This window comes from Rattus norvegicus, chromosome 8 (genome assembly GCF_036323735.1).
Source record: "Rattus norvegicus strain BN/NHsdMcwi chromosome 8, GRCr8, whole genome shotgun sequence".
Lineage (NCBI taxonomy): Eukaryota > Metazoa > Chordata > Mammalia > Rodentia > Muridae > Rattus > Rattus norvegicus.
The window spans coordinates 46,829,740-46,844,197 of NC_086026.1; the positions used below are offsets into that span (position 1 = coordinate 46,829,740).

The 14,458-nt window shown below is 40.1% G+C and overlaps 1 protein-coding gene across 2 annotated transcripts; it reads right to left on the bottom strand.

Moving 5' to 3' along the window:
* Window positions 1–931: 931 nt before the first annotated feature.
* LOC134480030 (disks large homolog 5-like) lies at window positions 932–5,757 on the bottom strand. 2 transcript variants are annotated; one of them, XM_063266320.1, is made up of 5 exons: window positions 5,567–5,757; window positions 4,360–4,528; window positions 2,996–3,145; window positions 2,175–2,361; window positions 932–1,227 (listed from the first exon to the last, which is right to left on the bottom strand). In XM_063266320.1, the coding sequence occupies exons 1-5, from the start codon at window positions 5,691–5,693 to the stop codon at window positions 1,213–1,215; spliced, it is 648 nt and encodes a 215-aa protein (XP_063122390.1). In that variant the 5' UTR covers window positions 5,694–5,757; the 3' UTR covers window positions 932–1,212. The 2 variants fall into 2 exon arrangements, with proteins under 2 accessions (XP_063122390.1, XP_063122391.1); XM_063266321.1 differs by lacking the exon at window positions 2,996–3,145.
* Between the last annotated feature and the right edge of the window lie 8,701 nt (window positions 5,758–14,458).

Genomic DNA, 14,458 nt, shown 5'->3' on the forward strand with positions numbered 1-14,458 from the left:
ACTAGGTGAAGGATCTGCTCTAATATGGAAACTAAGTGATGCTGGAGGAACATCCTGAATCCAGAATGACAGAGGGCCCTGTAAGGATTCCTGGTAGCCTAACACATTGAGCCTGCACAGCTCAGTAAGGTAAATGTGAATACACATTTCCTGAGGTCTCTCTGTTTAATTGGAGGTGATCTTGTCCACCTAAGAGAGCACATGCCCTAGAAAGACAAAACCCACCTGCAGGAGCTGTGGTGATACCTCACAAGTTAGAGTACCTACTGCTCTCTCAGAAGAAGCACGTGGTTCCTAACAATCATCTACAACAGGGAATGTGATTCCTTCTTTTGGACTATGAGGGAAATTCACCCAGGACAAGCCACAGACATACAGTAGAGAAAAAGACCCATTGACATAAATGATCATTCTACGCCTAATCCGCAACAATAAAAACACAGCATATGTATGGTCTTGGACAACAGCATTTATCAAAACCTATTTCCCAAGATGATTTTGAAGGTCATTATCTGTGTGGGTATATTGATCGTGTACTGCAAGAAAGCATGAAGCACATGGTTCTCCATTATGATTACTTCTATATTTCTTTGGAATCATTGTCAATTTTTCTGCAGCTCTACAACTATGAGTGTATATTAGTCAATATGTGTTACACAGGATCAAGGATGAATGTGTGTTGTAGACTATTATATACTAAGATTAGCAGAACACATGACCGCATGGATAAAGAATGGCAGTGATCACATCATAAAATGTGCATCCAAGAAAAGAACACATTATCCAGCCAATATACGCTATCACACTTAGTACCCCTTGGTGACTTTGAATTCACTGTTTAGGCCAGAAACTCTGGACCATGCAGAATCCATCTCTAGCCGTCAGTTTTAAGAGCACAGGAGGGGACAGAACACTTGAATAAGAAAGATGGTTTCAGAGTCAAGACTTACAAATCAAATTTTATTCATAAGGAATGCAATTTAAAACAAAAAAGGATTAAAATGAATATTAATATAAATATTTAAAAGTATTTTCAAACATGAAAAATATTAACAAGAACATATAACTATGAAATAACAAAAAGAAAACTTCATTTAAAATCATAACAAAAATATTTCTAAACAGCGTATTCTTAGTGAACATTTTGAAGTACAGTTATATTGCTGTTTCTCCTCTAGCAGGCAAATGGCATTGCAGTCCCCAAGTCTTCTTTCAAATGGTGTTATCCTAAAAAGAAAGGGAGTAAGACCTCAATCAGTCAGGCTCGCTTAGTGAAAGATAAATTTAGGGTTTCTTAGCAATTAATAAATTAACTGTGAGGGATACTATTCATCCAAAAAATGTTGTTACTATTCAGGATGGTAGTCAGCAGGGGACTCCTGAGAAAGCAACAGATTCTTCAGGATGCTCCCTTCCTGCTGTGTGTCCCATTCCCGCTCTCTTGCACTTTCTGAGACCAGGGAGAGGAAGGCAGTTATTCAGACACTGATTTGTTGGAGACCTGCATGCCAGCTGTCAGGTTTCTGCCTTGTACCACCTCAGCTCTATTGGAGGTCACCATTGATGTGTTAACTGATAACATTGCTGGTGTGTCTGTGGTGAGGGCAAAGTCTACAGCAACCCTGACAGTAGTGTGTGCTGCCCATCTGGGACTCAGAGTTAAACCAGTGCACACCTTGAACAGCGCAATGGGAAGAGACCTCATTGGGTTACAGGAAGAAATGTGAAGGCCATGTGTCACCAAGATTAAAGACAATGACAAGGATTAATTTGCCATTTGCACTCGGTAATTATCCCTGAAAGGTGCTTCCCAACTTGGAGGTCACATGACCAAAAAATGTCATTGATCACAGGACCAAAACTTGTTCAAAGCACTACATAGCATCCATTCTATCACTGGGACAGGAAATATTATGATATCAATTGTCTGTCACCATTTCTAGACTGCAGCTTCAAAAAGAGCAGCAAAGCATACTTGTTAATCATTCAGTTTCTGAAAAGTGCTGGACTTCCCAGAATAGTTGAGCATAGACAGAGCAATGAACAATTCCATTGCATGAGGTGGTTGTATTGTTGGGAGTGTAAATTAGTAAGCTGGTAGGGGAAAGCAAACAGGTATGAAATTAGCAAATGGAATGAGATGATGTTAAGCTGACACAGCTGCTTGTCCCTACCAGATGTGGCTGGGTCTGGAGGTTGCTCTTCTTCTCCTGTTCATCCTTATCGTTCTTGTGCAAGTCAACCAAATATTTCTGTAGCAGTGGTGCACAATCCAGATGTTCTGCTTTGCTCGCCTTCTTGAATGGGAACAACTTCTTCTGCACACATATCTTGTCCATATGGAACCGGCTGGGCAGGTAGCTGTAAACACACTCTGCATAGTTAGATCCTGCAGCTTCTTCCTCCCATTTCTACTCCGAAGTCCCACAAACTTACCCTGGACCCAGATACCAAAGAAAACTTCATAGAATACATCTTGATACACATAAGGCTGCTGCACAAACATCAAGCAGCCAATTCAGGGAAGAATAAATTGTTTCTGTGACCCAAGTACCAAGAAGAGTCTATGTCTCTCCAAAAAAACAGGGGATATACATCTATCAATGGAAGTAAAATGCATGGGGGCAACATCAATTAATAGTGGGCAAATACCCTCAAAGGAGGTCAGTAAAATTAAGGGAAGGTCATGTTATCCTGTTGGTCCACACATTGAGTTTTGTTGAACCTGGTGTGACCCCAGAGGCCCAGTTCAGCCTATTAGCCATTTGGTGAGCTGAATCAGTACTGGTCTACCTAGAGCCTTCTGAAGATCTCTAGACACTCTGGGTATGAGTAACAGTCTCCTGTGGACCTAAAAACTGAGTCCAAAAGGCCCAGGGCACAGTGATGTTTAAAGAGCACAAGACATGGAGTCAGAACTGCAGACCTCCAATCCGAACAAAGGAAGGCAGGTGTGGGCAAAGCACAGTTAATGGCCTTTCTGACCAGTGCTCACCGATAGAAGTTAATCTCCTTCTGGAGCTCCTGAAATTTCTCACAATGCTCGATGTTCCTCATCTCTAAGTTGTGCAGTAATGACATGACCTCCCTCTCCTTTATCTTCAATTTTTCATAAAATGGATTTGACCTGACGTAGCGGCAGATCCTAGGAGAGTAAAACCCAGTGAACATCCTCTTTTAGGAATATATGAACTCAGGGTGGATCTTCTAGTACCCCAGCCTTGGAAGCACAATTTCTGAATTGTACATATTGGCATCTTCTTCAGCTTCAGAAACTTGGTATTCTGTGCCTAAGACACCATAAGCTAGGAATCCAGATAAAGGGTTCCCAAGTTCCCTTTCTTCAATCAGAAGGGATGGATCTGCAATCAAGCTAGTTATGCTAACAAGGGCCTAGGCCAAAGCTCTACTGCCTCCAAGACCTAGAAAACTGTGATTTCAATTTTCCTGTTTTGACAACAGGAATTCTACTTTGTGAATAATTAATTTTGTAGAGACAGACATTTCACACAATTATGGAGTTGAGACCAGAAATCGCCACAAAATTATAATCTGCCCAAAGGCACAAATATACAGACAAATGTGAGCATATTTGCAAAGAATTGTGCAGTTGAAAGAGGGACTCCCAAAACAAAGCATTCACATCACCATGAAAGTTTTATACAGGTAAATACTCAGGCGAAAACATAGACCCCTAGATTCCAAGTGTATATGGGGGGAATATAAACATATAAAAATTGTGCATATGCATGTAAGTGTGTACAAACAGAGATACAGAAAGTGGGACACAGGCACAGGAAAAGAAAAGTAAACAGTAACAGAATGAGAAAGAGAGCCAAATATGGAAACAGAGAAACAATCAGAATCAGTAGAAATGCATGCCACATTATTGGCTCAGAGGTAAACAAGAAAGAAGGAGCAGGCCTGTGTCTCTGGCCATCTAGTCAAACATTGAGATGAACAATTTGGGATCTGTCACCTCAGGCTACTGCAACAAGAGTCCTCACTCAGTCACCTTCCTAGCACACACCCAAACTCACAGCACCTAGAACCTTGCAAAGCTACCACCTGTCAAGGGCTTTCCAAATGCACACTGGGAACTCATGCTCCAGTAACGTTATCCCTGAATCCTCACTAAGGCCACAAGTTCAGATTTTCAGCTAAAGGCAGCAGATGAGACCATTTCCCATCTCACTCCTGACCAAGGGTCAGGTTCTGATCTCCTCTATATCAGAAATGAGGTTTAGGACGAGTATTTTGGGAGGCACAGCTTTCTAGACCCCAACACCTTAATAGAATAAGATGTAGGTGACACTGCAGATCCATGAATGACACAAGGCAGTTTGGAGCAATGCATACCTGTTGTTCCTGTATCTCTCTGTCACGTAAGTCAGGAGATCTCTTAGCTCATTTCTCTCCTCAGTAGCTGACTGCAGCTGCCTAATCAGTCTCTGCTCTTCTGTGTTCTCCGTGTTGGCCTCCTTGTTGATTACCACAGGGCCAGGGGATGATGTCAGTCTCCCATCATCTGTAGGTAGAGGAACACAAGTGAACATTCATGGAGAGACTAGGGGAGTGTACATAGACCATGGCGATGCCCTAACAGGAGAAGAGCATGTGTAGAACACAGTGTCACCACAACGAGTTTGTTGTTGCCTAAGAGACCTCCTCAGTGGAAGTCAACTCTCCCAGCACTCTATAGCGACCAAGAGATGTCAGATGCCGGGTGTTCCCTATGCCTGCCAACCATACTCAAGTACCACAGAGATGGTTTCTACAGGATTGTTATCAACTTAACAGGGTACAACTTTCTTTCAGGACCCTCACCCCTGTACTTTCAGAAGTCAGATGATAAATTCAACCTCCAAAAGTTTTGAGTGATTGGAGATACTCAGATGTCCTGCACTGATACTCTAGGCCACCCCATTTGGAGTTAAAAAGCTTTGAGGGGGAAGTCACCATCAACAGACTTATCAATTCCCCTGTCTGAAACACCAAATGCCACAGAAGTACCAATTGGTTACAGGCTGAATCTTGGTGTACTTGCTCCACATCGTTTTGGAACTGTAAAAAGATGTTCGTAACACACAAACTCTAATGTATAATGCTAAGGATGTCCTATCCCTGAAAATTAGAAAAAGTCAAAGGAGTTCTAAGAACATAAGGTCATTGCCAGAAGCATAATTCTCTCCCTGATACTAAAGTCAGAGATCTACTTTATTTAAAGAAGCAATGAAAGTGAATTAGATTTATACTCTGTCTAAATTCAATAAAGATGGACACTCAATGTCTCCTGATGGTGTTATTATATCAATGTAACTTAACATATGCACTTTAAAAATGAAGGCCAGAAGTTCACAGAATAATAGCATTGGCCTTACCATATCCTCCCTTTGGGGATGGGCAAACTAATGTACTCAAATCCTTGACTTTCAGGAATTGTGATCTTCATGGAATTTCAATTCCTTTGCAGATACTCCAGTTGTTGTGGCCCATTGGTAAACAGGTCAGCCTAAGCCTATTCTCCCTCTGAAAGAAAGCTCAGCCTACAATTCACAGAACTTACTCCGCATTCCCCAGGCCACCTTTCTTTGTCCATCATTTGTTTTTGATGAAAGGCGAGATTCCCTCACTCCAGTCTGTCCAAAATCAACGTTCACTCTACCAAAATGCTTGCGAAGACGGGAATACATGTCTTCCTGTGTATCTGCAAGCAGGGACTGAGAAAAAGTAGGGCACTGGTGGTTACTACAACGCTGGTGACATCACAGAGGAGGCCAAGAACTCTCTAGGACACAATAGAATGTTCAAGAAGGGTCAGCTGATGTCATGGTGAACAGACTTTGCCTCTCTGCTAATAATCTCCCTGTATAGTGCATAAGCTGAGGTGCCCTTTCCAGGATACCTTCCCAGGGCATAGCCCCTGAGTACCTCCTGCTTCCAAGGCCAAATTTTCCTCAAGGCTTGATTATAAAAACCTTATTAATTCCTATGCATTTTAATGAATGTTTCCCTCCAAATCCTGCCCAAAAATGTCTCATCTTAAGTCAAATTATCCTTATTCATCAATATTAGCCATTAAAAATTCCTGAGAAATAATACCAGTTTGAATATGCAGTCAAAAGTTTCTCCTGTGTCCTTATGTACATGTGCTTGAAATCACATCAAGAAATAGACTGCAGGATAGGTTGCAACATGGGTGTGTGTTATGGGAAAACTCATGAAGCCTTGTACTTAGCATTCGACAGTTGCCCCAAAATCCCTTAGGAGAAAGAGTTGAAATCATTATGGTGCTAGGAACAGTGTGGAGTCAAATTGCCAGAGGAAAATGAAATGCTGGAGCCACCAATGAAGGCACCCGCATGGTGCTTGTGGGGTTCTCCTCTTTGCACCAACGTCACCAAAGGAGCATTGCTCACAGGCCTATGTAAGCTCTATCATGAGATTCTGTCTGACAGTTTGTATCTTGGGCCTCTCACTGAGCACGTGCTATCTTCTCTATATTTAACCCCACTCTTCTAGTTTGGAGACCCAACGGGTGATTATCTCTTTACAAGTATGCCGTGTTTTGGTCCATATCTCTTCCCTACCATGTCTATTCTGAATCTCCAGCTTCAGCTTGTCTCACCCTATGTTCCTCTGTTTGCCTGGAGTTATGCCCACATACTTTCTGCTGCAGCTCTGGGCCATCAGATCTTTATTTCGTTCAATCGAAATCAGGTGAGACAACAGCTGATAGATCTCTTACCTTATGTTGAGCTGGTAAGAAGGTCAAACATCTACAAAAAAGCAAACCTCATGCTGGGCCCTAGAAATGACAAGAAAAAGTCCTGCCAGCTCTTAGCTCTATGCCAGTAAAGAACTAAAAATTGAAAGCTGACACACCTTAGTACAGAGGGAGGTCACCTAATCATTACCCATTTTACACCTAAAAAATACCTTTATCTTTAACACTGATCAGCTAGATAAAATTAGAATATTTATGGGATGCATCAGATAAGAATGACTGTCACAATATTCAGTCCATTTGTATTTGGCAAAATTGGAAAAGGTACTTCATGAACTAAATTATATTAGTGTAAAATGTTGTACCGGAATCATTTTCTCTCACTTTTTAAGCTTTTATATTCTCTATTTATCATAGTTTGCACTTATTAGCCATAATAACTCTCTTGAAATGAAAAGTAATTTTGTAAATTTTAAATAATATAAGGGTTTATGTCCTTCATCTTTATAATTTTACACCTCTTTTGTGGACATATTGGCATTTTTTTCTTTTTCTTTTTTTCAACTTCCACAAGTAGATTATTTTTTCTCTGATATGGAGAAGGATGCAAGGGTGGACTTCAGATGTGAGGTGATGGTGGATATCAATGGAGTTGAGCTGCATGATGCGAAATTCACAGAGAACAAAAAAGGAGTTTAAAAAAACTAAAATGAGCACATTGGGGATGAAGAAGTGAATGCTTAGCATGAAGAGGATTGGCAGTGGACTCGGGATTTGTGGCATGGGCTGGGTTTGGGTGGGGTTCTGGAGTAGTCAGAATGTTGTCTGTTCTGGTCCTTCCAGGGAAACTCCTCCCTCTTCTCTCATCCCTCCTCTGCCTCCACCTCCACCTCCAACTGCCATAACTGCCTCCTACTACAGCAGCAGCTTCTGGGCATCTGCCTTTTTCCTCACTCTTGTAAGTGCTCGGGGGTGATACAAGCTTTGAAAAGTCCCGGGCTGCAGTCAGGCCATGCACACTCTATTGTCATCCCCTTCAGGGCTCAGGGTTTATGGTGCCACAGCGGTTGTGGCAGGCATTTTGATGCTGCAGTGGGTTGTCTGTCGAGCCCCTCATTCTGGAACTCCCATGTCCCCCCTGGTCCTGTCAGGTTCCTAGTTGTCACATTCCTGTGTGATGGTGAACTCGTTTTCTTTTCTGTGTCTCATAACAAGAAAAGGTTAAGAGTAAACTATCTAATCATCTCCATCTGAGACCTGAGAAGGAGAAATGTTGCCTGAGTAAAAAGGAAATTCAGAGCAAACAGATTCCAATTCTAAAGAAATGACAGAAAATGTTGGCTACCGTGTCAGACAGTCAGCAAATATTCTTGTGTCATTGTGGTATACCCTGTCAATAGAATAGGCCAGGGGCTCTGACAACCATCCTTTGAAGTAGGTCCTTTGATGGACTATCCTCTTCTTTTTCCCTCCTAAGCCTGGGACAATAGACTTCCCCATGATCTCCTTCTCCACAGTCTGGACAGCTTTCTGGCAGCAGTGGAGGTAAGTGGGTGGTATTTCACTCGATGGCCACTTTTCCACATTTGAAGGACACTCCAGTTAGGGTTCTTTAGTGCCCATCATTTTCTTCAACATACTGGGGACACTGAAAGAGATGAGGTCTCTCCCACTGTGAAAAGCCTTTAACTATTAGGACATCTGAAATGGGAGATTCTTCAGATCTCTACAGGATTTGAAAATCACCTTTTGAAGTAAAGTCTATCTCAGTGGAAAAAAGTGGCTTTTTTTCCAAGGGATTTACTTTCAGTTTAACTTTGAAATCATACAAGAAGATTCATAAAGCTGCACTAACTAAACTGTACCTGATTTCCCCAGAAGAGTGAGTATTTATAGTTGGACAGTACTAGCTTGCATTCCTTAATTATCCATGGCAGTGTACAGTGGTAATTTTATACAATTAGAATTTATACCAAAGTGTGAATAAGCTTCATATACTTATATCTTAAACAAGAGTTTAATCATTTATGCAAGTACAATTTTAAATTCTATCATCATTCAAAATCCATGCCATCCTAAAATATTTGAGACTTGGAGTTGCTTTCTAGTATAAAAAGAGATTGAATAATCTATGCTTTTTATCATTTTAGCCCCTTTCTCCTGCTTCCAAAACCATAGATAGCAGAGAAAAAGGTTTGAGGAGAGAAAGAGCAAGTAAGAAAGATATCCCTGATTCTAATCTCCTTTACTGTTTCCTCACTGACCATGACCAGTAAAAATTGCAACCAACCCCCTGAATGACAATGAACATCTATAACCCACTGCTGACAAATAAGCAGCCACCCATCCTTCCTTTGAGAGTTTGGGTGTCATGTTCATTAAAGTTGTATCCATATCTTTGTGGGGTGACAACAAGTTTGGGGACCTTACAATAATTGGGATATTTTCCAAATCCTGTGAGATGTTGCACTTTCAAATGCTTCCAGGTACTGAATGTGGAGGGATTAACTAAAGTCCTGGCTACATTAACAATTGAAAATATGAACACACATTCACACCTTTTGAGGAAGGTCACACATTATCTACCTTTGAATTTGCACAACACTATTGGTCCGTTACATTTTATTTAGATTCAGGTATCTTGTTAGTATACAGGCCGAAAGGATATAGATTATTTGCCAAAATATTGCTAATTGCCTCTAAGCCAGTCACCAATAGAATTCCTCCATCCTTTCAAGTCTCATCAGAGAGGCTCTATTTTGCACACTACTCACAATACTTATGTCACCCATGTGGCAAACTAATAGGGAGTGTTATGATCTGCTTAAATATTTCAAAATTTTCCCTATCCAAAGTCTTACACCGTCCCCCCCCCAAAAAAAATGAGAGAGATTCCTCACAAAAACAAGTCCACTAGTGCTGGTACCATTTTACATATCAGTCACATATCTGTTACTGAAAAAAAATACCATGACTAAAAGCATCACAAGGAATACAGTTTTTCACCTTATGGTAACCAACACCCAACTACAAAATTATATCGTTGCTAAGTCATAAAGTTAGGTTACTACTCTTTTGAATGGTGATGTAAATATCCTGTATAAAGTATGTCTCTATGTGATTGCCCCAGGAAGTAGTTGGACCCAACGGGTTGAAAATTGCACCTTGTGTGTGGAGGTGGTGGTGGTGGTGGTGGTGGTGGGTTTTTTGTTTTGTTTTGTTTCTTAGTTTGGCCTCTTTTTCAAAACCCAGAGGCTGATAAGTACACACACCAATATCTGGGTCTTTTATATAATTCCTATAGACTTTGTGTCTCTTCTCATGATATCAACAGACTTGGTTTCTTTTTTACTATTCCCCAAAATGAACTTGAAATTATTAAAGGTGATGCGTTCTGCAGTGGTGTACTGTATACTATGTAGTAGTATCTGACTGCCCTGCTCATTTGTGCTTTCATTGGTTGAGATCTTTATTTCATTCCCTGAAGCCCTACATCAGAATTAAGACGGGATGGATTTAAGCATGTAGATGATTCTGGTAGGATTTGATATAACAATATTAATCCTACTGATGCATGAAAATGAGAAGTGTTTTCATTTTCTGGTTTGTTCAATTTTTTCTTATTTTTCTTAATGTTTTCATTGTAACATGTCTTCACTTTCTTAGATTTATTACAAGATTTTTAAGGCTATTCTGAATGTGTTTTTTTTCTTGGTATGTTTGTTGATATTTATTGTTGGTATACAGGAATTTTATTGATTTTAATGTGATTTCAGTGTGTGGGTCCATGAGCTGGAAGAATTTTCTAGTGGAACCGTAGTGTTCTTTACATATGGATCATATCACCTGCAAATGAGAATACTCTGACTGCTTTCCTTCATATGGACATGCCTTTACATATTTCTGTTTTCATATTGTTTGGAGAAGACTTCCCATACTACTTGGATTAGATGAAAAGATTGAACATCTGTGACATATTCCTTATTTTAGTGGAAATGCATTAAGATTTTCTCCAGTTAGGATGCTGTTGGCCTTCTAAATTGTCTTTATAATGTTAAGGTATATCTTCTCCATATCCCAGATTCTCCAGGACTATTTCATGTATCACTGTGAGAATTTGCCAAAGAAATTGTCTGCCTCTAGTGCAATGATCATGTGTTTCCTGTTCTTGATTTCATGTTGTGTATTGTTTATTCATTTGTATTTGTTGAAATTTCTTGCTCTCTGGAGGCAAGCCAACTTGATCATGCTACCTGATATGTCTGAATTTTATTTGCCAGGATTTTATTGAGAAATTTTTCACTTAAGTGTTCCTTCCAATCTTTGTTTTCTAGGCTTCGAAGAGACACCATGAGCAAGGGAACTTTTCGAAAAAAGAGTTTATTGGGGATTATTGTTTCAAGAATCATGAGTCTGTGATCAGTATGTGGGGGTACATGGCAGCAGGTAGGCCACCATCTTTCTAGAGAACTAGCTGAGATCTTACATCTTATCTGCAAGTTGGACACAGAGAAAGTGAGAGTTAAGTATAAATGGTATGGAATTTGGGAACCTCAAAGCCCAATCCCATAACAATCCTACAAAAAAAAAAAAAAAAAAAAAAAAAAAAACCATATCTTCTACTTCTTCCCGCACATTTCCTCTAATCAGCAACAAACATTCATACATGTGAGTTTATGGGAGCCACTATCATTCAAAAGACCACATTCTACTCCCAATTGTCCATAGGATCTTAAACATATCGTAATGAAAAATGCACTTAGCTCGCTTTCCAAAAGCCCTATAGTCTTTCACAGTCTACACAGTTTGTCCAAAGAGCTTCATAAAACTGCAGGCAGTCCCTTAATTATTTCCTCTATGAAATTAAATGGCCAATTACACACATCCAATGTGTAATGCCAAATCACATATGTTATCATTGCAAAGGGAAATTGGGAAGGTGGCAAGCCAATTCAAGGCATAATCCCAATAGCGCACACTCCACATTCTCTACCTCTGACAGAAGACGAAGAGATTATATGGGTTCACTCCTCTGGCTTTGGTGATTGTAACATAATTCATAAACTTTTATTGTATCATATAGATCTGTGGATGGTGGTTGTGTTTTCAATGTCACTCATTTCTAGGAATCTTAATATTTCCTTATTTTTTTCTCACCTGATCCTTCAGTAGTGTATTGTATATGTTACTTACTTTCCATGAGTGTGTGTATTTTCTGTACTTTTAATTGTGTGATACCAGTTTGATTCCTTTGGGCTCAGATAGAATGCACAACATTCCTTCACCTTTCTTATATTTTCTGAGGCTTATTTTTTTTCCTAATCTGTGGTCAATTTTGGAGTAATGTCCACAGGCTGATAGAAAATATATGTATAGTGCACTGTAGTTTGTTAGTTCCATTTGCCTGATCATGTCACTTAATTCTGCTTCTCCTATTTTGTTTATTTGCATATGATCTCTTAAGTTGTCAGAATGTAGAAGTAATACAAATCACAACCACTATTATAACTAATCTGTAGTTTCACTATTATAACTACCTGTAGCTATCTGATAACATATATTTTTAAATTTGGGAAGTCTTTGTTAATATGTATATATTTAGAATTGTAGTATGTTTTAGTAATTGCAAAGTATGAAGTGAATATCCTTATATCTTCTGGACAGGATGAGTTTGAAATCTATTCTGTCAACTAGATAGAGAAACTGCATAGGATTGCTAAAGGGACATGGTTCTTTGTTCTGTTTCCCTAGTATACCCTCTATATCTCTCATGATGGCAATCCTGTTTCAGGCGAAATATATGATTGTTTACTAGGGAATTGAGGTTATTGATATGTAAATATTATTTAAACTTCTGTGTTAAGTATTGTCATTTTCTTAATTTTTAAGAATTTTGTAGGCTACTTTTGATTGACTGTCCTAGTGGTGTAAATTTTTTTCCTGTGTCCTCTGGTATTTTATCCTTCCCTGCAAATAAAGTATTCCTATTAGGATCCTCTATAGAGGTGGCTACTGGTTATACGTAGTTTTTAATTTATTTATAATATCACATAATCAGCACAGTAACTGGGCAGCTGCCTGTTTTGCATGGAACTATGTCTAATTTGCAAATAATGACTCTGAACTCTTTCTTACAGTGTGGCATCTTGGCTGCTCTTTGTTCCACTTGGACAGCCCTCAGGACCAGGCTTTCCTCTGTCTTAACTCATGGCTGCTGTCCTGCTTCCTCCCTCCTCTCCATCAAATCCATTCTTCCTTTCTTTTTTTTTTTTATTAACTTGAGTATTTCTTATATACATTTCAAGTGTTATTCCCTTTCCCGGTTTCCGGGCAAACATCCCCCTCCCCCCTCCCCTTCCTTATGGGTGTTCCTCTCCCAACCCTTCCCCCATTGCCGCCCTCCCCCCATAGTCTAGTTCACTGGGGGTTCAGTCTTAGCAGGACCCAGGGCTTCCCCTTCCACTGGTGTTCTTACTAGGATATTCATTGCTACCTATGGGGTCAGAGTCCAGGGTCAGTCCATGTATAGTCTTTAGGTAGTGGCTTAGTCCCTGGAAGCTCTGTTTGCTTGACATTGTTGTACTTTTGGGGTCTCGAGCCCCTTCAAGCTCTTCCAGTTCTTTCTCGGATTCCTTCAACGGGGGACCTATTCTCAGTTCAGTGGTTTGCTGCTGGCATTCGCCTCTGTATTTGCCATATTCTGGCTGTGTCTCTCAGGAGCGATCTACATCCTGCTCCTGTCGGTCTGCACTTCTTTGCTTCATCCATCTTGTCTAATTGGGTGGCTGTATATGTATGGGCCACATGTGGGGCAGGCTCTGAATGGGTGTTCCTTCAGTCTCTGTTTTAATCTTTGCCTCTCCCTTCCCTGCCAAGGGTATTCTTTTTCCTCATTTAAAGAAGGAGTGAAGCATTCACATTTTGATCATCCGTCTTGAGTTTCATTTGTTCTAGGCATCTAGGGTAATTCAAGCATTTGGGCTAAAAGCCACTTATCAGTGAGTGCATACTATGTATGTCTTTCTGTGATTGGGTTAGCTCACTCAGGATGATATTTTCCAGTTCCAACCATTTGCCTAAGAATTTCATAAACTCGTTGTTTTTGATAGCTGAGTAATATTCCATTGTGTAGATGTACCACATTTTCTGTATCCATTCCTCTGTTGAAGGGCATCTGGGTTCTTTCCAGTTTCTGGCTATTCTAAATAAGGCTGCGATGAACATAGTGGAGCACGTGTCTCTTTTATATGTTGAGGCATCTTTTGGGTATATGCCCAAGAGAGGTATAGCTGGATCCTCAGGCAGTTCAATGTCCAATTTTCTGAGGAACCTCCAGACTGATTTCCAGAATGGTTTTACCAGTCTGCAATCCCACCAACAATGGAGGAGTGTTCCTCTTTCTCCACATCCTCGCCAGCATCTGCTGTCACCTGAGTTTTTGATCTTAGCCATTCTCACTGGTGTGAGGTGAAATCTCAGGGTTGTTTTGATTTGCATTTCCCTTATGACTAAAGATGTTGAACATTTCTTTAGGTGTTTCTCAGCCATTCGGCATTCCTCAGCTGTGAATTCTTTTTTTAGCTCTGAACCCCATTTTTTAATAGGGTTATTTGTTTCCCTGTGGTCTAACTTCTTGAGTTCTTTGTATATTTTGGATATAAGGCCTCTATCTGTTGTAGGATTGGTAAAGATCTTTTCCCAATCTGTTGGTTGCCGTTTTGTCCTAACCAC